Below are 25,327 nucleotides of genomic sequence, written 5' to 3'. Positions count from 1 at the left end.
TTTACATTCCCCAACACAAAGTCATATTAAAAGATGAACATGCCAACATTTTTTCCACCTCAAAAGTAAACAATTATTTCATAACATAATAAACCAACAAATCCTTTAACATCACTGGGCACAAAGAATATATTAACTTATGTAGTATAAATGCTCCCAGATAAAAATAAATGCACTGGCTTTTCAGTAAAACTTCTCAGTCAAGACAGTATTACAGAAAAAAATTTTTAAAGCTCACTGTCATCACTTGTTTATCTTATTTTAAACTCACAAATCAAAAAGGGCAATTTCAAACTAAGGCACAGGTAACGTAAACTTCTGTTAGAGGATCTGCTCCTTTAACATTATAATTTCATCCATTACCATGGTGATATAAGCTCATTCTCCTTTAGAAAATAATGTAAGCTATCATATCAACAGGTAAAGCTCTGTTAGACCAAAACTGAATACCAAAATCTAAACGTTTTAAAAATCGGAAGTGTAAACATTTAGTAAAAGCTCAATATACTTAACAGACATTTGCAAGATCAGTATTTAAGATTTAACTACCTGCATAGGAAGGCATACCAAGATTTTTATGCATATAATTACTTGATATCTAATATGCTTTTTCAAACTCCAGAGAAAACATTTAAGACAGTAAGACAGAACAATGAAACAAAATTGGGAAAAAATAGTAACCGTTGAAACTTGGGATTCATTATGCTATTTTCACTTTTACACGTGTTTGAAAATTTCTGTAATAAATTTTTTTAAATTTTTAAAAAGATTTTATTTGACAGAGAGAAAGAGAGTGCATAAGCAGGAGGAGTGGCTAAGGGAGAGGGAGAAGCAGGCTCCCCACTGAGCAGGGAGCCAGACATGGGGCTCGATCCCATGACCCTGGGATCATGATCTGAGCTGAAGGCAGATGCTTAACGGACTGAGCCACCCAGGTGCCCGTGTAATAAAATTTTTAAGGTGTCAATCATTCCAGTAAAATTAACATACAGTGTTGTATTAATTTCAGGTATACAACAGAGTGATTCAACAGTTCTGTACATTACATAGTACTCATCATGATGTTATTACACTATTTTTTAACAAATGAGGACACAAGTAATGAATTAAATAATGAATTATTAAGAATCATATTACTTTGTCCTTTTATTACTATTGCTATTTGTTATTATTTCAACAATAAAACATATCTTTTCTGATCCACCGATAATCTGAAAGTAATAAGCCATATGATAGTAAATTCTTTCAAACAAGGCAGAGTTACTTACCTCCTTTAATTCTGGCCAGTCTATAAGAAGAAGTTTTGCTGGTGGTCCAGAAATTAGCTGCACTCGAATAAAGTCAGAAAATTCACGCCAAGTAAAACAAAGATCCTTATTTCCAGGAGGGCCTGGAATAAACTTGATGCCTTTTACACTTATACTTTGTGTATTTTCCTAGTGAAGAAAAGTACATCAAGAAAAGATAGGATATTATGCTTAATTTTCAAAAAGAAAAAAAAATGTCATTTACCCATGTGCATATAGATATGCTGCTGCATAGAACAATGACAAATAACTTGCACACATACTAATACACTATGAAATTCATTTCCTTTAGAAGAGAAACTGAATTTTTTTTTTGCGAGGGAGAGCTCTAAAAGGTTCTGGCTATGTCCTTTTACCTTATTTTTTCCTAATTTCCCTCTTATTTACATGGTCTCCTTTTTACTACCCAAACAGCAAAGCAAGTGCTTACCCAATACCCTTTGCACTTGTTCTTTCCTGATGTTTGCAAGATTCTTTACCAATCTACATGGCCTTTCTTTAGGTCTCTCATATAGGATACCATGATCAAAGGGGTCTTCTCTGACCACCCTATATAATGGCACTGTTTCCATTACCCCATTTTATTTTTTTTCTTATCACTCATTTCTTACCACTCTTCCCATTATAAGGTGATCTCCAAGAAGGTAGGGGCTTTGATTTGTTACTGCTCAATCTCTGGTTCACATCTTATTAATGGGAATCTAGCCTGTAATTTCCACAATGTGATCTAATGATAATAACTAATTCCATACTGGCAGAAGCACTTATACCATTCACATTTTAACAATTACCCTTAATAATTTTGTCATCTTAAATTTCTATGAGTACAAATCTATTCCATCAGATTTTAAAAATCAGAGTTAAAATTTCATGTTTTACATTCTCAAACAACTGTTTGCAGAATATTTTCTGTACAAAGATATTGCAAAAATAATTTAAAATTAATTTCTACCCAAACCCCAATGAGCAAAGAATCTTTCAATATTTGGAAAACAAATTAAATATTCATTAGTAAAACATACTGAAAACTGAAAATATGTAAAGTCTAACCTAGAATTCCACATTTATTAGTCAAACACCAACAGCACTTTTTTTTTTTTTTAAAGATTTTATTTATTTATTTGACAGAGAGATAGACAGAAGAGCACAAGCAGAGGGAGTGGCAGAGGGAGAGGGAGAAGCAGGCTCTGCACTGAGCAGGGAACCCGATGTGGGACTCGATCCCAGGACCCTGAGATCATGACCTGAGCCGAAGGCAGACGCTTAACCATCTGAGCCACCCAGGTGCCCACCACCAACAGCCCTTTTGAAGACATGATTTCTTCTTTAAGTCATCTTGGAAGTTATCTCGGTTTTACTTCCAATCTTGAAAATTAAATTTGTATATGCATTTACAAATTGTAGATGAGTCCAAACAGAATCAAATATAAAATTCTGAAAGGCACTCTCTAAGGTCTAATGCTGAAATTATCAAAGGAATGTACTTCAGAATGGCAGTACATTTATGTAAATGCAGAAATAATTTGAAGGGATGATGACATATTAAAACTACTTTTTATTCCCCCCCCCGCCAAACCACTATTTTTAAAAAAATAGTTTTAAAATAAAAGGTTCCATTTTCTTTCTGTAGAGACTGGGGAAAGTGTGTGAAACTGAGTCAAGATAGTATACATCTGTTGTAAAATGACAATAGGAAGTAAGTAAGTCACCTTGGCTGAAGAATGAGCTATGGGAGGAGAAAGGTGTGAGATTATGCTTCGGTATAATACTTTAGGATATTTTAGGCCATACTGAGGAAATGGAAGTCTAAATTTATAGTTTAAAATGCTGATAGAAATGAGAATGGAAAATTGACAATGTATTTGGTCAGGTGAAACAGAGCAAAAAAAATATGATGAGAGTGCCTTGCCTGAGAATGACAAAAAAGGATGTGGGGTCGGGAACTGAGTATGTACAACTCTTCCAAGGAGATATACTATAGAAAGAAGAGAAATAGAGCAATAGATGGACAGGGAATTAGCGCCAAAGGATGCTCTGATTGGTATGGGAGGGGGAAGTGGTAATTTGTTTTTTAAGATGAAAGATATGACAGCATGTTAACATGCTGATAGGACCCTAACAGATGGGGAAAACTGCAAATGTAGGAAGGCAGGTTACAATTTAGGAGAAATTACTGAATGTATATGGGTGTCTATGCATAAAGTAGAGACTGTTCATGCATAACAGCAAAACATAGTTATCTTCTGATTTCGGATATACATAGGGTGAAAATAAATAATGGAAGAACCTGAAAGTCAAACACTAAACGTTATCTTTGTAAAGTAAACAAAACATCATGAAAAGTTATTCAGCACTCCTAAGATATACTGAGTTGTGTTGAACATATTAGTGAGAATAGAAACTATAGTAAGGAAGGGCAACAAAGAGGCTTGTGATTACTTTGTCAAGTTAAAAACTGTAATGGAGGCTCTAAAAGTAATAAGAGTTTTAAAAAAGCATTAAGTGCTCTAAATGGATTCAACTTCACTTGGCCTTAGAATTCCTCCTCTTTCATCTACTCTGGCCTGGAAGGTTCCTTGAAGGTCCAACATTCAGTCCAAACTGAAATCAGTCCAAACCGATTTTAAAGTTATGTCAGCCTAGGCAAAGAAAGTAAAAAATTTCCCCCAAATTTGTCTTTGATCTCTCCAAGCAGAATACATCATATTTGCTTGCTTCTTTTAAATTGAAGCAAGCAAATCTCCACTGAGATTCTTATTTTTCAAGCTAATCTCAATTAACTGCACAGCTACAAACCTGCCCAATTAGTTTTTTCCCCCAGCATCCTATTTAATGCAGGATGTAAGCACTACTAAATTTTACTAATTATGAAAAACTACTTCTATATACATATTAAAATATTTATGGATAAAATGATATAATGTATGGAATTTGCTTCAAAATGATTACAGTAAAGGTGAAAGTGACGATTATTGAGGCTGAGTGATGGGAACATGGGAATTATTTATGCTATTCTATTTTTTGTGTATGTTCAAAGTTTGTCATTACAAAACCTTTATAATGCCTTTTATGATTTTGCATTGTAAACACAAAAATCAAACTTTTTAGTTATTTTAGTTTTCCCAAATTTTGTTAATTGTAAAACAATGGTATAAGCCAACTGCTATGAAAAGAAGCCATACCTGAAAGGTAGTTTTCAAATGAGAGCTATCAAGTCCAATCCCAGCAATTCCCAAGGCAGATAAAGAACTTGGTGAAAATGCCTGGATCTGATTTCCATACTGATCTGTAACTATTACAACTATATAAAAAAGGACAGCTTAAAATTAAACTGTTATCTTTTAATAAAAGATATAAACATCTATAAATACATTTATACACTTAAAATTATGCTTAGAAAACCACTAACTTTGTTCTCTTATGTATTATTTTGTAAAAAGTAATCATACTTGCTTCTTTTATAATCACCACCAAAAAAATCAATAATCTACTTAAGTACGTTTATATATTTATATTTAACATGGTGTTGATGTTAATCAGATTTTCTACCATCAAAATTTGAAGAAAATAATTTAGTATTATGTAATAGTCTAGATACAAGAAAAATAATCCATTGATTATTGATATGAATCCATTGATACATTTACTTTACTTTTAATATTAACTATTATTACTTCTAACAAAAGCCAGTTATTTTTCCATGAAACTCTTTTTGCCAAACTGATTTTTTTTCTTTCTTTTTTTTAAGATTTTATTTATTTGAGAGAGAGAGTGAGAGAGCACAAGCAGGGGGAACAGTAGACCCTGAGATCATGACCTGAACCGAAGGCAGATGCTTAACCAACTGAGCTACCCAGGCGCCCCTGCCAAACTGATTTTAAAGTTGTCAGCCTAGGCAGAAAATATAGCAATCTTTTCCAACAGTGGTTTTTAAAACAATAAATGTATATAAAACCAAAGTTTCCTTTCAGATCACATATGCCAAAACACAAATATAAGCACATATTATAGAAGTATTTTAAAGAAAAAAGCAGATCATACTAACCTATTTCTCCTTGAAGCTCTTGGCCCATCTGTACTGTTTTTCCTCCTTTTAACTCACATTTCAGATGTTTAGGTTCATCAGGAAGTGGTCTGAAATGAGTTAACAAGTTAAAAGGCTCTAGTTATACCACTGATTGTAGAGAAAAATGCTAAAGAGTAACATATATATATATTTAACACTCGTTTTCTAAAACTTAAATACAACAACACTCCTCCAATTTATAGAACATTACACTATTAACCCAAATGGAAACCGAGAAAGACAGCTTGCAAAGAAGTGTTACATCATAGCATCTATGCTAGATTAAAAGGAATTAGGACAAGAGAACTGAGAAAGAAAAGGCAGGTAAGAATAACTCATCATCAAGAGATCTGGCTGTGGGTGGAGAGTAGTATATCTAAAAATTTTATCTCAGGGGCGCCTGGATGGCTCAGTTGGTTGAGCGACCAACTCCTGACTTCAGCTAGGGTCATGATCTCGGGATTGTGAGATCAAACCCCACATCGGGCTCTGCGCTGTGTGTGCAGCCTGCTTGGGATTCTCTCTCTCCCTCTCTCTCTGCCCCTACCCCTGACTTGCGTGCATGCTCTCTCTCTCTCTCAAAAAAAAATTATCTCAAATATGGAGCCTGGAAATACTATAAAAATGGATGGAAGAATTCAAGTGAATGAGGTTACTGGAACAAGTTGAGCAAGGAACTGACAGGCCAGGATGAAAGATTTTTATATATATATTCACATAAATCTTTCCCTTTTCTTTCAGTAATACGTATTAGGTCTGTTTGGACACAGGTTTAAAAATCATCACTAGGCAATGAAAGAATTATTCCCTGTGAACACACTGACTGATCACACTCTATTTTATGTTTTTCACGTCTGTCATTTTACAGGCATTTTCACTGCTGCCTGCACTAGGAGGGCTTTCCTTTAATGACAGTTCTAGTTCTCACAGATACCAGAGAGCCAATTAAGCACAAGATATATAAAAGAATAAAATACTTAGGAATGAACTTAACCAAAGAGGTGAAAGACTGATGAATTAGTCACTATCTCCAGTGAAGTTTTATTCCAAAGACAACATACCATATTTCATAGAAATTGCAATTATTTTCTACATTAAAAACAACTTTCACTAGTGTGCTTTGGAGAAAAGCCTTTTTGTTATCATATGCCGAATTCTGAAATACCTCAAAATATAATATGCTCACAAACCTTACTGTAAATGCACTTTCCAAAGACACATGATCATCTTGGAATGAAACCTGGCAATAACGCATATCTTTCACAGATGTTGGTACTTGTACATCAGGAAGCAGACCCTGTAGCAAGTGTTCTTTGTTAATCTCAGGAGTCCAATTAACCTAAAAGAAAAATTATATTATCTAAGAAAAATATAAAGCTTAGTCTAATGTCCTCCTACTGCCACTTACCTTACTGAAGAATCAAAGTTAAGTTATAAACTCATCTTCCCCACCTCCAAGGAAAAAGTCCCTTTATGAACACAAATGGTGGTGGTTTATATATTAGTAAGATTAAGAAGTTTCTTCCTTGGGCGCCTGGGTGGCTCAGTTGGTTAAGCAACTGCCTTCGGCTCAGGTCATGATCCTGGAGTCCAGAGATCGAGTCCCGCATCGGGCTCCCTGCTCAGCGGGGAGTCTGCTTCTCCCTCTCTCACTCCTCCCTCTTGTGCTCTCTCTCTCTCTCAAATAAATAAAATCTTTAAAAAAAAAAAAAAAAGAAGTTTCTTCCTTTCTAAAGATGCCACTGAAAAACCAGAATGAAAGAATTCAGTGAAGTGGCAGGATATACCCAGAAATTGGTAGTAATAACAAAGTACAGAAAGAGAAATTTAAAAAGTACCATTTACAACTGCACCAAAAAGAATAAAACACGAATAAACTTGGTTTATAACTCCAGAAACCATAAAACACTAATGAAAGAAATTAAAGATGACACAAATGGAAAGATATTTCATGCCCATGAAGTGGAAGAATTCATATCATTAAAATGTCAATAATACCCAAAGAAATGTACAGTCAATGCATTCCCTACCAAAATACCAACAGCATTTTCCACAAAACTAGAACAAATAACACTAAAATTTGTAATGGTACCACAGAAGACCTGGAGTAGCCAAAGCAATCCTGGGAAGGAACAACAAGGCTGGAGGTATCACAATACCAGATTTTAAGACATACAAAGCTGAGGTAATCAAAACAGTATGGTACTGGCACAAAAATAAACACACAGATCAATGGAAGAGAATAAAGACCCCAGAAATAAACCCAATCTATGACAAAGGAGGTAAGAATATACAATGGGAAAAGATAATCTTTTCAATAAATGGTGCTGGGAAAACTGGACAGCTACATGTAAAAGAATGAAACTGGACTTTTTTTTTTTTGAAACTGGACCATTCTCTAACATCATACACAAAAATAAACTCAAATTGGATTAAAGACCTACATGTGAGACCTGAAACCATAAAAATCCTAATAGAGAACACAGGCAGTAATTTCTCTGAAATTGGCCAAAGCAACATATTTCTAGATTTGTCTTCTAAGACCTGGGAAACAAAAGCAAAAATAAACATTGGGACTACATCAAAATAAAAAGATTTTGCATAGCAAAGGAAACCATCAACAAAGCAAAAAGACAACCTATTGAGTAAGAAAAGACACTTGCAAATGACATATCCGATAAAGGGTTAGTATCCAAAATACATAAAGAATGCATAAAAACACCAAAAAAAACCCCAGTCTGATTAAAAAATGGGCACAAGACCTGAATATGTATCTCTCCAAAGAAGACATAGATGGCCAAGAGACACATGAAAAAATGTGCAACATCATTCATCATCAAAGAAATGCAAATCAAAACCACAATGAGGTATCACTCTACACTTGTCAGAATGACTAAAATAAAAAACACAAGTTATAACAAGTGTTGCCGAGCACGTGGAGAAAAAGAATCCTTGTGCAGTTGGTGGGAATGTACACTGGTGCAGCCACTGCAAAAAAAAACGGCATGACGGTTCCTCAAAAAATTAAACATAGAACTACCGTATGATCCCATAATTCCATTGAGTATTTACCCAAAGAAAATGAAACACTAATTTGAAAAAACATATGCACCCTAGGTTTACTGCAACATTATTTACTATAGCCAGGATATGGAAGCAACCTAAGTGTCCGTCAATAGACAAATGACAAGGAAAATATGGTGTGTATATATACAACAGAATATTACACAGCTATAAAAAAGGATGAGATTGTGCCATCTGAGACATGGATGGACCTGGAGAGTATTATACTGAGTGAAATAAGACTGAGAAAGAAAAATACCGTATGATTCCACTCATAAGTAGCATCCAAAAAAACAAAACAAAAAAATCATCCAACCAAATGAATAAACAAAAAGCAGAATCAGGGGTGCCTGGGTGGCTTAGTCGGTTAAGCGTCCAACTCTTGATTTCAGCTCAGGTTGTGATCTCAGGGTCGTGAGATTGAGCCTCACGTCCCACAGCATAAGCATGGAACCTGCTTAAGATTCTCTCTCCCTCTATACCCCCCACCCCACTGCTCATGTGGGCACTCTAAAAAAAAATTAAAAAAATAAAATACCATACAGATCAAATCATATGATCAATTCTGGGAGGTGATATTCAAATTGTTTGTTAAAAGAAATTTATTAATATGGGCTTTGAATAAGATGTAGGTTAATGCCTATTCAGCAAGATGAGAAAACAAGTTATGTTTACTTAACTACCATTCTGGCCACCTTTTGGTCTTCATTCATTCTTGGATGCTTTTAGCTCTATTTTTTCATCTCCTGCATTCCATATATTGTTACTTGATCCCTTTTTTAAGTTGAGTATCTTACTCTATCCTACTTTTAAACTTCCAATCCTTTCTATGTAAGAATTTTTAGTTCAACTTTTTTAGCCTTCCATAGTTGTGATTCTTAAATCATTGATATTCTAATATTTTGACCCTAGTTTATACTGTTCTAATCTTAGTTACCTTTTTATCTTTTAAACCATGTTTTATTCTTTACATATATATGTGTGTGTATATATACACTTTTTTTTTTTTTTACATAATGGAAGAAGCAGAATTTACACTTTTCAAAAAGGCTTTTCTTCCCTCACTTTAGCTGTGTTATCCCTTCAATGGATTCCCAGCTCGGATAGGGTTCACTTTCTTCAATATTGGAGAATTCTCTGAAGACCACAAAATCACATTAATGATTATACATTTAACAAAAGAGTAGTATTTAATATTTTATTGCCAATAGAGTTGCATGTTTAAAAATCTTTGTAACCCAACAAATATATAACTACTAAATTTGAAGCAAAATATGTCAAATGCTGGTCACATGCTTAGAGAATGGCAAAAAGAAGTTATATACAGGTGGAGGCTCTCCACTCAAAGTTTCTTCTTAACCTTGATAAGAAGCTAGAATGTGGGAACCTAACTATGAGAAAGCAAGGAACCAGTTCAGAAGCCGGGTTCCTAGTACCACTTTTAAACCACTCAACTTCACATCTGCTGATACAGACAAAAATGGCTTGCCTCCCCTTCCAAGAAGGATCAGGGTTAGGTCTCTATCAATCCTCCAGTCCCTCAATAGAGAGGGAAAAACTAAACCGGCTGGGGCAAGGAATATTTCAAGTAAGAGTTAAAAATAAGATCAGCTAAACCCTGTTGAACAAAATTCTTACAAAATATCAGATCCTATATCTGGAAACTCCAGATGGCTACAGGATAAAATAGTACAAAGAAATAATTTCTACCTCCTGTCCCACACAGCAACTCTACAAATTTAGTTAATTGGGACCCCCTTATATAAGGGTGTGCAAATGTTGGCTTTCCAGAAAAGGGGGGATGTTTTGTCTCTAACTGACTTAAAGAACAGTGAATTTTTTAAACATTATTTTCTCACATAAGATTTGAGCTTTTTCTCTATGGGCGTCAAGGAAAAAAGTACAGTTAGTTCTGCTATACTGCTTGGTTTGAAAATGCAAATTTGTTGCAATGCTATTAAAATATTAGGGAACAGTTTGAGTACGAAGAAATTTTACTTTTGCTAATGCACAATATCATCCATGAAAACAGTATGTGAACACGGAAAACTGTACCCAGCTAAACCAATCCATGGAAATACACGAACGACACAACTCAAACCTACCAGCCACCTTGGGTGATTATGTATATTGAGCCATATACATGGCCACATTTAGTGGAGTTTCCATAACTTCACAGTAACTCACAAGCTGCAACCTTTCCTGTACTCACTTCCACAAAGTAAACTGACATATTATTGTAGTGTTTATGGACTTCTTAATCATTTAATATGTGTTATTGTTACTATTTTTGGTGCTACTTTATTAGTTTCCTATCTTTTTTTAAATAGGTGACTGATAAAGTTTGAGTACTGTGCCTCTAATTCCCATTTTCCCCATGAGCCCTGTGATTTTTATGGCACCTTTTTATCTGGCACAGTGATTTTAAGAAATGCATGCGTTTCATTATAGTAGAACTGACTGACCTTGAAAAGAGTAAGCACAGAATGCCAACTATTCCTTTAATCAATCATAAGAAGAGTACTAGAGAGGTCTACCTTAGGTGATAAGTATGTATTTTGATTTGGTTTTCCTAAGAGATGTTAAGTTTCTATATATAGATTCACCCTAACAAGGTACTAATGATGAATTTAAATTACAGCAGATTGATGAGGACCCTATGAAGCTACTGAGAATCTACAAAACTGTTTTCTAAGATCATGCTTTTAGAGAGTGGTATGCCAATTTCAAATGGTCAAATTAGGGAGCTGTAGTTAAAACAGTAATGTTTCACCATTTGCCTTTAACAGACTTTTTGTTTAGCGCCTTCAGAACAGTTACAAATACATTGCTTTGGTAAGATGATCTTGACTGTGACTGCAGAAATACAGTTGGTCAGCAAGTGCATAACCAGAAGAGAATTCCAATCTTTGGCATTTGTTAAGTGTCAAAATCATTTTTCTAAGTATGACTTTGTCGCATATGAATCATTCACATTTCAATCTAGAGCATGAAACGAATTCTTATTTAGCCTGGAATTTTAAATAACAATATTATTTTTCTGTGATAAGCTTCTTCTTAGAAGCTACCCTATAATACTTCTTATTCAGAGTCTTACAATCGATCATAAAATGAACAAAATTCTTCAGATAACTAATCTGAGATACTTACTTTAATTTTATCTGCTAAAGTTGATGTTATATGAATTTCTCTTTCTCCTTCATCATACATTTGAAAAATAAGATTATGCATAATATCGCCTGCTATCCAATTAACCTCATCCTGATGTTTGATCTGGATTGCCTTTTGTCCTTCCACACTGAATATCTGTAATCTTGCAACATGGCTACTAGGAAGCAACTTAATAGTCTTCTCCACGGGTGCCACATCTTTACAACTCTAAGGAAAGAGAAAAACACAAAAATATATTCAATGACATCTGCACTTTTTGAAAATTATTTTTGGGCTTTATTTATTTATTTTTTTAAAAGATTATTTATTTATTTATTTATTTGACAGAGAGAGACATAGCAAGAGAGGGAACACAAGCAGGTAGAGTGGGAGAGGGAGAAGCAGGTTTCCCGCTGAGCTGGGAGCCCGATGTGGGGCTCGATCCCAGGACTCTGGGATCATGACCTGAGCCGAAGGCAGACGCTTAACGACTGAGCCACCCAGGCTCCCCCTATTTTGGGGCTTTAATGGTGAGTCTTCTACATTGCTTAAGGATTTACTTCCAATACTATGGAAGATCATCTTATACACGCTGTCAACGTTCATAGGTTTTGGCATTAAGAAGACACTATACTATTAATATTATACTATCAAGTTGTAAGCATAAGCCACATTCTTTTTTTCTTTTTTAAGATTTTATTTATTTATTTTGACGGAGAGAGAGAGACAGCAAGAGTGGGAACACAAGCAGGGGGAGTGGGAGAGGGAGAAGCAGGCTTCCCACAGAGCAGCGAGTCCAACCTGGGGCTCGATCCCAGGACCCTGAGATCATGACCTAAGCTGAAGGCAGACGCTTAACAACTGAGCCACCCAGGCGCCCCTATAAGCCACATCCTTAAAGCCAAAAACTAGCATATTTGGATTTAAAATGATTCTCTTCCTCTTCTTTGGAATCACATGACAGATTCAGACAGATTCAGTAACTAGCATCTATTAATAAGAATAAAGATGTAAGAAATTAAGAACTTCCCATAAAATCAGAGACAAATAGTTGACATAAAATATACTATTTACACTGAAACAATACATTAGGGTAAGTGAATAAGGCTCTTTATAGCTAAATGAGGACTGTAGATGCCCTGAAAGATGAGCTGGCACATTTATAATTTATTATGGGCACATCAATGTCCCACATATTAGTAAGGATGAGCTGTATTATACTAAATTGATTTTAAAGGCACAAAAAATTAAAACATTACATTATTTCATAATCTAGGTTATAGTGCATTCCACGGGATACACAAAATTCAAAATAAGCCTAAGCCTAAAATACCTTTACATCTATTTAGCCCATTTCTCCTTTGTTATCCAGTTGCAAACATTCCTATCTAAGCCCATCTACATGACTAATGACTTTCATAAAATTCCTACCTCACCAAATATTAGGTAAATAACCCACCCTTATTGATAAATAACCATATTGCATTTACCTGATTCAAACTCCAGTTGCTGCCTTCGGATTAACATTTTCTAACTGCGTATTTTAAAGTATACTTTGATCTTTGTCCTAATTGATCTAGATTCTCGGTCTTCCGCCTGTCACTGCTCTATAGAATTTACGTAATTCCTGATGCTCACTACTCTTTGCTTCCAAACCCAGATTCCTCCCTAACTCTAAGTCTTTCCTTCCTGAATCTTCCTGATCTTTTGCAAGAGAGTATGCTCAAAAACAAGTTGCCCACATTACTGAATTTAAAAAATGCATAACAAAAAAAAAGTGCGTAAGAGGGATTTGAAGGTTATCAATATAAGCAGCTTGATAAGAAGTGGAATGAAGTCAAGAGTCATCTCATTCTAGTGAAAAAAAAAATAAAAGCTGTCTTTTACCCTTTTGAAGCTCAAGGTATGTTAACTGATGTATTAGTAGGAAAGCATCAGTTAACCAACTGGTTAGGTTAGGTTATTCATCATCTACCATATCAATAATGGAGAAATTACATTTAAATATTTTCCTTAAGTATTTGTTGTCCCATTTTGCAATCTTAGGAGAGCAACTGCTCACAACAACTGCTTGCCCTCCTCCAGGCTGGCTTCACCTTCCACCATGATGTATTTATCCAGTAACAAGTATCCTACTAGTACGTTACCACAGAAATCTCTTTATATGAAAATACTAATCACATATTTATTTTTTAAATTATACATATAAATTGTTTATATGTCCTTCAGTGGTGGTTTACCAGACTTTCTAAGAAACAGTATAAACTATAAGAAACAAAAAAATAAAACTGAGGGCGCCTGGGTGGCTCAGATGGTTAAGCGTCTGCCTTCGGCTCAGGTCATGATCTCAGGGTCCTGGGATCGAGTCCCACATCGGGTTCCCTGCTCAGTGCAGAGTCTGCTTCTCCCTCTCCCTTCTGCCAGTCCCTCTGCTTGTGCTCTTCTGTCTACCTCTCTGTCAAATAAATAAATAAAATCTTTAAAATAAATAAATAAATAAATAAATAAAACTGACATATAAATGCCACATTTTAAAAAAGATTTTATGTATTTATTTTAGAGAGTGAGAGAGACAGCATGAGTGGGAGGGGCAAAGAGAGAGAGAGAGAATCTCAAGCAGACTCCACACTGAGCACGGAGCCTGATGCGGTGCTTGATCCCAGGATCCCACAATCATGATCTGAGCCAAAACTAAGAATTGGACGTTTAACCAACTGAGCCACCCAGGTGCCCCTATAAAAGGGTTAATTAAGAAAATTACTAATACAAAATGTTACTATACCATTTCATGTTGCCTTTTTTTACTTTAGCTAAAAGAACCACAGACACCTCATTTTTAAAAGTCAAATGTTACATAAAATACTATAAAGCTGTTATGAAAGATTTGTATGAAAACAATATAAAATCAATGAATAACAACTTACAGGTATTTCAATTTTTGCTTTAAGAGTCTGGTCTTTTTTAATGTTCTGTACTTGAATTGCAGATCCTGTTAAAATACTGGTTCCAGAACTGCTACAATCTACAACGTAGATTGGAAGATTTGGAGCACCTAAAAACTTTTGAAAACATACAAAATAATTTAAGACCCCAATCAAATGTAACAAATTATTCAATAATTGTTAAATTTTCAAATAATCCACTACAGCTACTATTTCTGGCTATAAACTGGAAAAAATAAAATAGAATTCACCAATATTCTAGACAATTTCTGAATGAAGAGTAATTTTTTATAATTCTAAAATTTATGTCTTCTGAAACACCAACTTCCTCAACCACTATTTTTTTTTTTAACTTTGTGTTATTTGGGTTTTCCTTTCCTTTTTGTGCTCTTTTACTTACCTTCATTTGTCTACGCATCCTGAACCCTAAAAGACATTTCTATCATTCTATTCATAAATACTTCAGCTAAATTGAGGGAAATGGATCAAGAAAGGAGGGGGGGGGAATGTTCTATGAATTTCTTTATGAAACTTGGTATAGATGATGCCTTTACTGGCCAAAAAGTATAGGCAATGAGATACCCACAAGTTTCTCCATGGAGTAATCATTAAAGATCTAAATACGATATAAGTCTCACTATAAAGTAGCTAAGAGATAGTTATGTCCATTTACTACCAGATTACTCAAAATAAAATCTACGTATTTTTATCTTACAATAACTTACCTTACAATGAACAATCAATTTTGGTTGTGTTGTTATATTGTCTGATTCATCCAAAATTTCTACCTGAAATGGGAAAGCTGTTCCATTTTCTATAACTAAAATTTCAGAATCAGGTTTCACTTTCAATCGATGAGGGGGACCTACCAGAGAATTATATAATGAAATACAGATTCAAGTTTCTAAGACTGAAATATTGAAACAGCAAGGAAAAAAAGCTTTTAACATTTCAAGTTTTAGTATCTTAATGCTAAGAAAGGAAAAAAATAAGCAATACCCATGTTTAACCATTTCTATCTCTAAAATGCACAGATTCTATAAATGACCAGATTTGTCTCAACTGAGTAAAATGTTTGATGTCTAGACTTAGTTTTACCCAACAAGCTATGACATTATTGTAACTAATGCTAGAAATCACCTCAAGGTGTAAAACCTTAAAAGAGATCCTGGAAAAAAGTATTCAAGAAGAAAAGTTTTTTAAAAATACTTTTTTATTTATTCACTTTAACTTTACACAATGACTGATTTCTCAAAAATATGTTAAGAGAAAACACACATTTTAGGTAAGTGTTCAAAGGATCAGTGCATGTCATGATATAACCAAATAATTTACTTGTTTGATTGCCCACGACTTTGATGTTATAAGCAAGCTACACAAGTTTCCTCTAAGATTAATCAGAGTTCACACTTCTATAGCAATATGCCTTGATGTGCTCTATAAACACTGATATTTTTAAATACAATTTATGCTAAATGCTAGTAACAAAAATTCAGTTACTGAACAGTTACTTACTTTATAGTAACATTAGTTATTATTTACTTTTTACTACATGCCAAGCAACATGTCAAGTTTTAAGCACTATATAATCTTCACAATGATCTTAATGAAGAGGGTAATATTACCATCCTCATTTTGTAAATGAGGAAACAAATTCAGAGAGATTAAGTATCTTGTCCAGGTCATATGACTAGTAAGTGGCAGGCTCAGGTTAATGTCCTGAGTAATCTGAAACCTCTTGACAATTATCATTATACCATGCTACCTCCTACTTTACAATTTTCATTCTCAAATTCAAAACAATGTCAAACTACCTGGTTATTAAGAATTTCACTACCCAAATCTATACCTTTTATCTAACCTCTAAAATAAAAGCATTGTGTTTATTAGTATGTAATAATTTTTAAGTTTGCTTCTGTATTTAAGTATGTATGTAAGTAATCTCTACACTCAACGTGGGGCTCAAACTCATGACCCCGAGATTCAAGAACCACATGCTCTTCTAACTGAGCCAGCCAGGTGCCTCAACAATTTTATTCTTATACTTCTACCAGTGTGCTAATTTTGACATCTTTTATCAATTTGTGCTTGAGGGAAACCAAACAACTTGAATTTGTGAAAGGACATAGCTACTATGTATCATTTCATTTAAAAACAGTACAAAAGGTCATATGTGGACAAAGGTATGATTATAGTATTATTAATAACAGAGCTAAAACTGACATACCAAGCACTGTTGTGTTTTACAAGCACTTGCAGTTCTCACTTTGCACAGTACTGTTAACGAGAACTCATGCATATTGGAACTGTCATCCTCCATTCAGTTACCACAAAATCTTGCAAAGTGAGGGTTACCTATATTAACTCATTCAATCCTCACAACAACTGTGAGAAAGTAGATATTATTTCATTTTACACATGAGGAAACTGAAGGACAGGACAAGTTTACCTAGCTCTTAAGTGTCAGCTTAAATTCAAACCCAGAAGAGATAATATCAGAATGTATTCTTTGAACCTATATGACAGACTGCCTCTCAAATTAGCCAGCATTTCCTACCCTGTGTTACTTTAACGTAACTTCATTACGAAGTTGATAAGTCATTATCAAGTTAACATAAATGCATGAGAAACTTTTCATAAGATATGAAACATTTACAGTTATACAGGAAAAGTTAAAGACAGGTCCAGTTCTAATATAAGCCTGATTAGTGTATCTCTTAAGAGTTGTTCCCTAATACATTCTCAACATTCACACTTTTCTCCTGATTATTTTTAGAACTTCACTAATGTCTTCCTACACATTTTCCTGTTTTTTCAATTAGTCATTTCTGTCAGTGCTTTGACATTCAAATGTATTTTCAAGACTTACACCATAACCAAGCCAAAAAACACTTCATCTTATATTTTATAATAAGATTATTATTTTAAAGGTAAATATTAGGAATATTTCTTAAAATATTACCTGGTAGTAATCTAATTTTTAAAATCTGTGTGTCTTCTTTTAAACCCGGCAGAATAACCTTCAAATTAAAATTCTGTTGAAAAAAATTATTTTAATTAAATCCAAGTCCTAAATAGCTCAGTAGTTTAACAACTCAATTCTGATTTATTTTTGCTTTCAATTTCCATAACATTAATCTATTCAGCAAATTTATATTGAGAAACATGATCATTTATGTAAGATATAGATGAAAAAAATGGGCTCATATTGCTTCTTTACAGATAATAGCCTCTTCAAATTCAAAAGGAATAACCTTTGAATAATCAGAATCAAGATGGGCATTATAAAAAATATGGAAAATAGTGAAATATAAAATACCAAAAATCTAGAAATCTCTAAATGCAATGTGGTATTCTGGATTTGATCCTGGAATAGAAAACTAATTAGTAAAAAAAGCTGGTGAAATGTAAATAAAGTCCACAGTTTTGTTAATAGTATTGTACCAATGTTAACTTCTTAGTTTGGATAAATACTCGATAGTTATAGAAGGTATTAATAGGGGAAGCTGGGTACAGAGTATATGCAAACTCTCTATACTATCTAACTTTTCTGTAAATATAAAGTTATTTCAAAAAAGTTTTTTAAAAAATCTAGAAATCATTTTAGTTTTCTAGTAAGCTTATCTTACTAAAGTCAAATTTCCCTGAATTTCAAGTTCTTCTTCCAGGAAACTCTGAATTCAGAATGTACAGAACTTGACTTTTAATTTGATTTCATTATACAATGCAGTGCAGCATAAATTCATATGCTCTATTTTTAATTAAATGCCATTTTGATGGAAAAGTTTTGAATATATCTTGTAGGTTAATGCTGCAGTGAAGAAAAGTTATATATTACTTGTTATTAGTCATAGAATTCCCTTTAGTCATGTAAATCTATTAGCTACCTTATATACCTGATAGAAAAATTACCTTATTGGAATTTATATTTTTACCTTCCCTAACTTTATCCCTCCCAAAACATTTTCCTTTATCCAAATACCAAACCCAGTATGTTCATAAATGTGAGCTAAAGTTTCTCATATTTTTGTGTTCTAAAATTAATATTCAAAAATTTTTAAAAGTTGGAGAGAAAAAAGAAACCTAGTACTGGATAACTGTTGATAAAATAACTCTGAATGTGAAAAGAATGGAATGAAGATGAAGACACTTAAAAAATATTTAATTCGTAAATGTTACACAACAGCAAACATGCTAGTTTCCCTTAGAGATGTAAATGGTAAGTTTAGTGACATTATCCTAATTCTTAGGAACCCCATATTGTCATCCTGTTACAAAACTATGTCATCCAATTTTATTTATTTTTATTATGTTAATCACCAAAAATTACATTAGTTTTTGATGTAGTGTTCTATGATTCATTGTTTGCGTATAACACCCAGTGCTCCATTCAGTACGTGCCCTCTTTAATATCCATCACCAGGCTAACCCATCCCATTTTGAATTCTCCACTTCATTTTTATCATACAGGAAATAAGCATGTATTAAAACATTTATGTACAATGCTTACCTTGCCTTGACAAGAGTTTACAGGGCCCTTAGCTGTAACACCTCGAATCACACAATTCGGTCCTCTAGTTATTTCTTCATAATGTAAAGATAAACCACTGGAAAAAACAAATTTTTTTTTAACTTCCCCTCCATTACCTATAAATAAGTTGCAAATGTGTAACCTTCTCATATGCCATTCTCATGTTTAATTTACTTTTCTAATAAGATAGTATTTTTAAAAATAGAATAAATAATTCAATAGGAGAAAATTCCCAAGAACTTCTTTTACAAAGACAAATGATCCGTAAGTGATAGCACTGGGCCAAACGTTGTAAATGATAAATTATAAAATATAAAGCTTCATTTATTAAATAAGATACAAGGCAGGAAATAATCAAATGCTAGACCATGCACATAGGTCAAGAAAAGGAAATACCCAAATAGGCCAGGTTTAGGGAAATCTTCAGACTTTGCCATGTATTCCCCACCCCCCCCCCCAAATTTTTCATCCAGTGAGATGTTAGAGAGTTTCTGGCACTTATTAAACTAAATAGCAATTTTAGTCCAAATAATCAAGTACAGTCTTATGATGTAACCTTGTTAAAATATACACTAAAGATTCCCTAATCTATTACCATGAGCAATTTCATTCCTAAATAGCCTGTGACCACATGTAGGTCATTAGAGTGTAAACATTTTACTCTTGTCAAGGGGTAAGATGAGGGAATAAAAGTAAAAGATACACCATGGGGGAGGAAAAGCCAAATGGAAAGGTTGTAAAGAAAAGCTGAAAAATATCTGTCAGAAAGAAAAGTAGAAATACAAAAAGAAAAAGAGAAAAATTAGGAAAATCAGAGAAGCAGTCCAGAAGGTTCAGTACCAAAAAATAAGGACCTCAGAAAGAGCAAACAGTGACAAAACGTATTACGTTCATAAAATAAGAACAAGATCTACAAAAAAAAAGTTGAGAAAACCAAGAAAAACTCTTGGGATATTAAAAATGGAGCAGCAAGGAGGGACGCCTGGGTGGCTCAGTCAGTTAAGCAACTGACTTTGGCTCAGGTCACGATCCCGGAGTCCAGGGATCGAGTCCCGTGCACTGGGCTCCTTGCTTAGTGGGGAGCCTGCTTCTCTCTCTACCTACCGCTCCCCCTGCTTGTGCTCTCTCTAACAAATAAATAAAATCCTAAAAAAAAAAAAAAAAGCAGCAGGAAAAACCCAATGGAAAGTTTGTAAAGATAAAGTTGAAAAATAAGTCAGAAAGAAAAGTAGAAACACAAAAAGAAAAACAGAAAAATTAGGAAAATCAGAGAAGCAGTCCAGAACGTTCAGTACCAAAAAATAAGGACCTCAGAAAGAGCAAACAATGATGACAGAGATGTCTCCAAAAATATGAAACTGATAAGATTATCTATGCACTTAAAACATCATAAGAAGAGGGCGCCTGGGTGGCTCAGTTGGTTAAGCAACTGCCTTCGGCTCAGGTCATGATCCTGGAGTCCCTGGATCGAGTCCCGCATCGGGCTCTCTGCTCGGCAGGGAGCCTGCTTCTCCCTCTGACCCTCCCCCCTCTCATGTGCTCTCTCTCTCTCTCTCTCGCATTCTGTCTCAAATAAATAAATAAAAATCTTTAAAACATCATAAGAAGAGACCAATTTGGCAGAGTTTAATCTGTCATAAACTTAGCAAAGAAAAAGTATAGTAGCAACAAAGTTGTACAATAAAGTAAGTGACTAGTATTTACATAAATGCAATAAAGCAAGGACTAAATACTGACCAAGCCACAATATAAACTTTATTGAGGAACAGAGGAACAGGAAGGAAGCTTATTTGTAACAGAAGTGGTATTGAGAATATGTCATTGTCTATAGCCATTAAGTCAAGAGAGAATGCCTAAAACTGAAGAATGAAGAAATAGCAATATAAAATTTAGATATATGGCAGTAGTTACCAGTAGATTCAAGTAAGAAAGTCGAAAGGGTTCTCTGAGAAGTGGATTGTGGGTAGGTCAGAGAGAGCAGAGGGAGGAGAAACTGTTCTTTTATAATAAGCCTTACCGAACTACTTGACTATTTAAAGCTACATGCATGAATGATTTTTTTTAATTCACATAACACTGAAAAAACAAAAAAACAAAGAAACCCATTAAGGAAATTGTCTTTGTTGAAGATAAATTCACACAGCCATGCCACCAGGATTTTTTTTAAGTTCAAAACCCAAAATATAAATATGTACGTGTGACAGAGACTTCTCATGTAAGAATATCCTATCAAGGATAGGATGATGGAGTTATAATCAATAATAGGTATCAAATAATGCGCTAGTATTTTTCCAATTGTGACTAGAAAGGATACTTCCAGTGTTTTATTTTTAAACAAACACATTTAAGTGTTCAACTATTCCATTACTGTTTAATATTCAAATGAATGCAAAAATTTTTGTAACTATGTATTGTTTTCCAAGAACTTAACCAGGCTATAAATCTAATCACTAAACTATCTCACTGTGAGTTTCTAGAAGACAAATACTATGTTCTTAATCACTTCTATAGGTCTAGCTAGCAAGTGCCTGGAATATAGCACATGCTCAGATGATTAAGAGTGAACAATTACAATTGTTAGATCTTCTTGTTGGATAGACCCTTTAAAAAAGAAAAAAAAAAAAAGAGTGAATGATTACAACACGAGGGGAAAAAGTACATAGAGACAACAGAAGTAAGCATACATAAAAAGTGGGCTCAAAAAGACCAATTTGGCAGCTAATGCAAAAAAGAAACACTTAGCATTCATGCTCTTCAGAATGAACAAGAATTTCTCCCGAGGCACCTTAAAAAGATAACGGGAAATAGTGAACACCCTCAACCATATCAGTGGACACACTGTTAAGTTTCTCAGAGCTATTTCTTAACATAACAATACTCTAAAGAACTATTAAATAAAGGTAAATTCTATGGAAAGACCCAAATTTCTATGGAAACCATAAATTTTATTGTTATGGTTTTAAAAACAAATCAAAATAAATTGTATTACCAGTTTTAAAACCTATTAGAGTGAGCAATACCACTAAGTTTAAGTAGTCCTAATTTCATATCATACTTGCAAAAAAAAAAACCAAAATGAAGTAAGACAGAGCTATCAGTCTCACCTAAACAACTTTCACAGCAAATTCAGTCAAAATAAACTTTAGTGAAGCACTTTATATATGACACTCTAGTCATAAAGCATAGCTTAGGGCTTAATAAATCCCCCAGATCTTATAAAACACACTAAAAACTTTAAATGACAAATGTGAAGTTAAACACATAAATAATTTAAGCTAAAAAAGACAATGCTTAGTAAATATGAAAAGTCACATATAGGTTGATCCTTCAAATTACCTTGCTTCAAAAACTGGCTGAATATCATTTCCTAGTTGACTAGTATGACCAAATTCATCCTGAAACTCCAGAGGGATATTGAATGGGACTCCAACACGAAAAGGAGGATCCATAAGACCAAATGAAAACTTCTCTGGTTTACCCTCTTAAAAAAAAAAAAAAGTAAACATGAGAAACAAATTCATTATAGGTCAGAAACAGCCATATTTTATATACAGGAACCTAAACTATGATAAAGATGGCATTTTAAATCTGTGAGAAACTTATATAAATTATATCTATAAGCCACTTGGGAAAAGTTAGATATCTCACTATACATAAAAGTAAAATTCTATAGGAAGAAAAAAAGGTTTTTAAACTATGAAATTATTAGAATATAATAAAGAATAAGTTTATAACATTATCATAGGAAAAACTAAGGCAAAACATAATATCAGCCCCCCACACCTTATCTGTGGTTAACTGTAGTCCAGAGGCAGATGATCCTACTTCTGATATACTGTCAGAAGGTCAACAGTAGCCTAAAACTATGTTACAATTCCTAGGTCATTGACCTCACTTCATCTCACCAGACAGGCATTTTATCACCTCACGTCATCACAAGAAGAGTAAGTATAGTAGTAAAATAAGATATTTTAAGAAAGAAAAAGACCATATTACATAATTTCTATTACAGTATATTGTTATAATTGTTCTGTTTTTTTATTATTGTTAATCTCTTAAAGTCCCTAATTTATAAATTAAATTTCAATACAGTATGCATATACAGAAAAAAAATAGTATATATACGATTTTGGTACTATCTGCAGTTTCAAGAGAACCACTGGGAGTGGTCTTGCAACACGTCCCCTGCACACAAGGGGGACTACTGTACTCAACAGCTATGAAAGAATGTATTTGATAAAGTTTAAAATATCTTATTAGTTAAAATACACAAAGTTAAAAGAGATGTTCCATAGGAGAAAATATGTACAACACTGCAACAAGGGATTAAAATCCAGAATACATAAAAACTTTCTATAAACCAGTTCTTCTTAAAGTGTGTTCTCTAGTCAGTTTCAGCCATCCTCTGAGAAATTATTAAAAGCATGTATTCTAGGGCTCACTCAAACCCAGAAACTCTGGGAGTGATATCCAGACCAGTGTCTTAAAAAGCTCTCCAGATGATTAAGATAGAAAGTCAAATTTGAGAACCACTGCTTTAAACTGTTAAAATGGGCACAGCGAATGAATAGGTTTTCACAGATGACATAGAGAGCCTAAGAAAAGTGAGAAGAGGTGCAAAATCTAATAAATAATTTAACCACCAACTAGGATAAATACAGACACTGGCCAGGAATGAGCAGAAGGAAATTAGAACTCTCATGGTCTGTTGGTGAAGGTACCCTGGTACAACATTTTGGAAGAGCAAATATATTTAAAATGTTAAGGCATATACATGTTAGCTTGGCAATTCTACTTTTTATCCACCCTAGAGAATTTCTAGCACATGTACACAAAGCAGCATGAATTTTTTCCATATAGAAACATGGTTTGTAATAGCCAAAAAATTGGAAACAACCTAAATGTTCATTAATAGAAAATTGCTTCAGCTATAGCATGTCTATACTATGGAATGTGTTCTGCAGCTATTAAAAGAATGTGGTAGAAGCGCTTGGGTGGATCAGTTGGTTGACTGTCCAACTTATGATCTCAGCTCAGGTCTTGATCTCAGGGTCGTGAGATCCAGCCCCATGTTGGGCTCCACACTCAGTGCAGAGCCTGCTTAAGATTCTGTCTCTTCCTCTGCCCCTCCCCCCCATATGTGCGCTCTCCCTCTCTAAAATAAATCTTAAAAAAAAAAAGAGTTCCCTAGATCCCCATCCCTCAATACACAGAACCAGTCAACTGCCTTCCTTAGCCCCAGCAATAGACAGAAGGCTTATTCTCTGACAAAGGTAAAAAAGTAGGGCTAAGAAGTGAGGGACAAAGCACTACTAAAAGTGTCACGGTTTGCTGAAAATACCAAGTAAAAGATTATATAGTAGATATGAGACCCCCCAACAGCCTTCCTCAGCTTGCTCCCCAAATGCTGGCAGTGAGGTGTTTACCCTCCTAGCAGAAGACCAGAAGGCTCTACTTTAGGGAATCTAGACAGCCCAAGAGAGAAAATCTAAAAATTCCCATAATCACTCCAAATGAAAGAAAAGCTTTCAAATGTCCTATGATTAAATGTAAGCAAATCACCAGACATGTAAGAGAGCATCTACTATATGAAAGGGCAAACATAAAAAAAACCAACATGGAGGAAACAGATTATAAAAAAGTTTAAATATTTCAAAAAAGACCACCACTAATACCCTCAGAGAATTATTAAAGACACTGAATTCATGAAGTAGGCAGAGAAGCTTTGAAAAGGGAATAGCCAGAGAATTAAAAATGACAGCAGAAAGGAAAAATTTAATAGAAAGTGTAGTAGCATGTCATGTTAAAGGAATCTCCCATAACACAGGTAAATAAGAGATGGAAAGTAGAAAAAAAGAATGTTAGTACACCAGTCAAGATGTCCACTGTCTTAATATGAGATGATGTAGAAAGAGTAGGAAATCAAAGTGATTCAAGAAAAATTCCTAGAATTTAAAATTTCAGAAAGTAGAACAAAAAGAGATTCTCCAAACAGCTGGGCATCAGGGAAAAGGGAAGAATGTGGTGGAGGTGGTGGGCAGAACAGCTCACACATGCAAAGGTCAGGAATCAGAATAGCTTTAGATGTTACCAGCAATAAGAGAAGTAAATGATGATCCCTTCAAAAATTTTAAAGAAATATGATTATGAATTTGCAATGACATGGATGGAGCTAGGGATTATATTATGCTAATAAGCAAAATAAGTCAGAGAAAGACAAATACCATATGATTTCACCCATGTGGAATCAAAGAAACAAAACAAACGA

At 34.0% G+C, this 25,327-nt stretch overlaps 1 protein-coding gene across 1 annotated transcript in view; it reads right to left on the bottom strand.

Moving 5' to 3' along the window:
- Positions 1–25,327, bottom strand: part of SMCHD1 (structural maintenance of chromosomes flexible hinge domain containing 1) — a 145,621-nt gene that overhangs the window by 65,128 nt on the left and 55,166 nt on the right. Inside the window, exons 20-29 of the mRNA XM_021686043.1 lie at positions 22,396–22,540; positions 19,039–19,135; positions 17,491–17,563; positions 15,254–15,393; positions 14,511–14,645; positions 11,587–11,814; positions 6,564–6,712; positions 5,353–5,441; positions 4,490–4,608; positions 1,269–1,436 (exon numbers count right to left, since the gene is read on the bottom strand). Coding sequence (XP_021541718.1) covers positions 1,269–1,436; positions 4,490–4,608; positions 5,353–5,441; positions 6,564–6,712; positions 11,587–11,814; positions 14,511–14,645; positions 15,254–15,393; positions 17,491–17,563; positions 19,039–19,135; positions 22,396–22,540 — 1,343 coding nt within the window. The remainder of the gene's footprint in view (positions 1–1,268; positions 1,437–4,489; positions 4,609–5,352; positions 5,442–6,563; positions 6,713–11,586; positions 11,815–14,510; positions 14,646–15,253; positions 15,394–17,490; positions 17,564–19,038; positions 19,136–22,395; positions 22,541–25,327) is intronic.

The sequence above is a fragment of the Neomonachus schauinslandi genome, chromosome 14, assembly GCF_002201575.2.
Source record: "Neomonachus schauinslandi chromosome 14, ASM220157v2, whole genome shotgun sequence".
NCBI classification, from domain to species: domain Eukaryota; kingdom Metazoa; phylum Chordata; class Mammalia; order Carnivora; family Phocidae; genus Neomonachus; species Neomonachus schauinslandi.
This window is presented reverse-complemented; position numbering and strand designations above follow the sequence as displayed.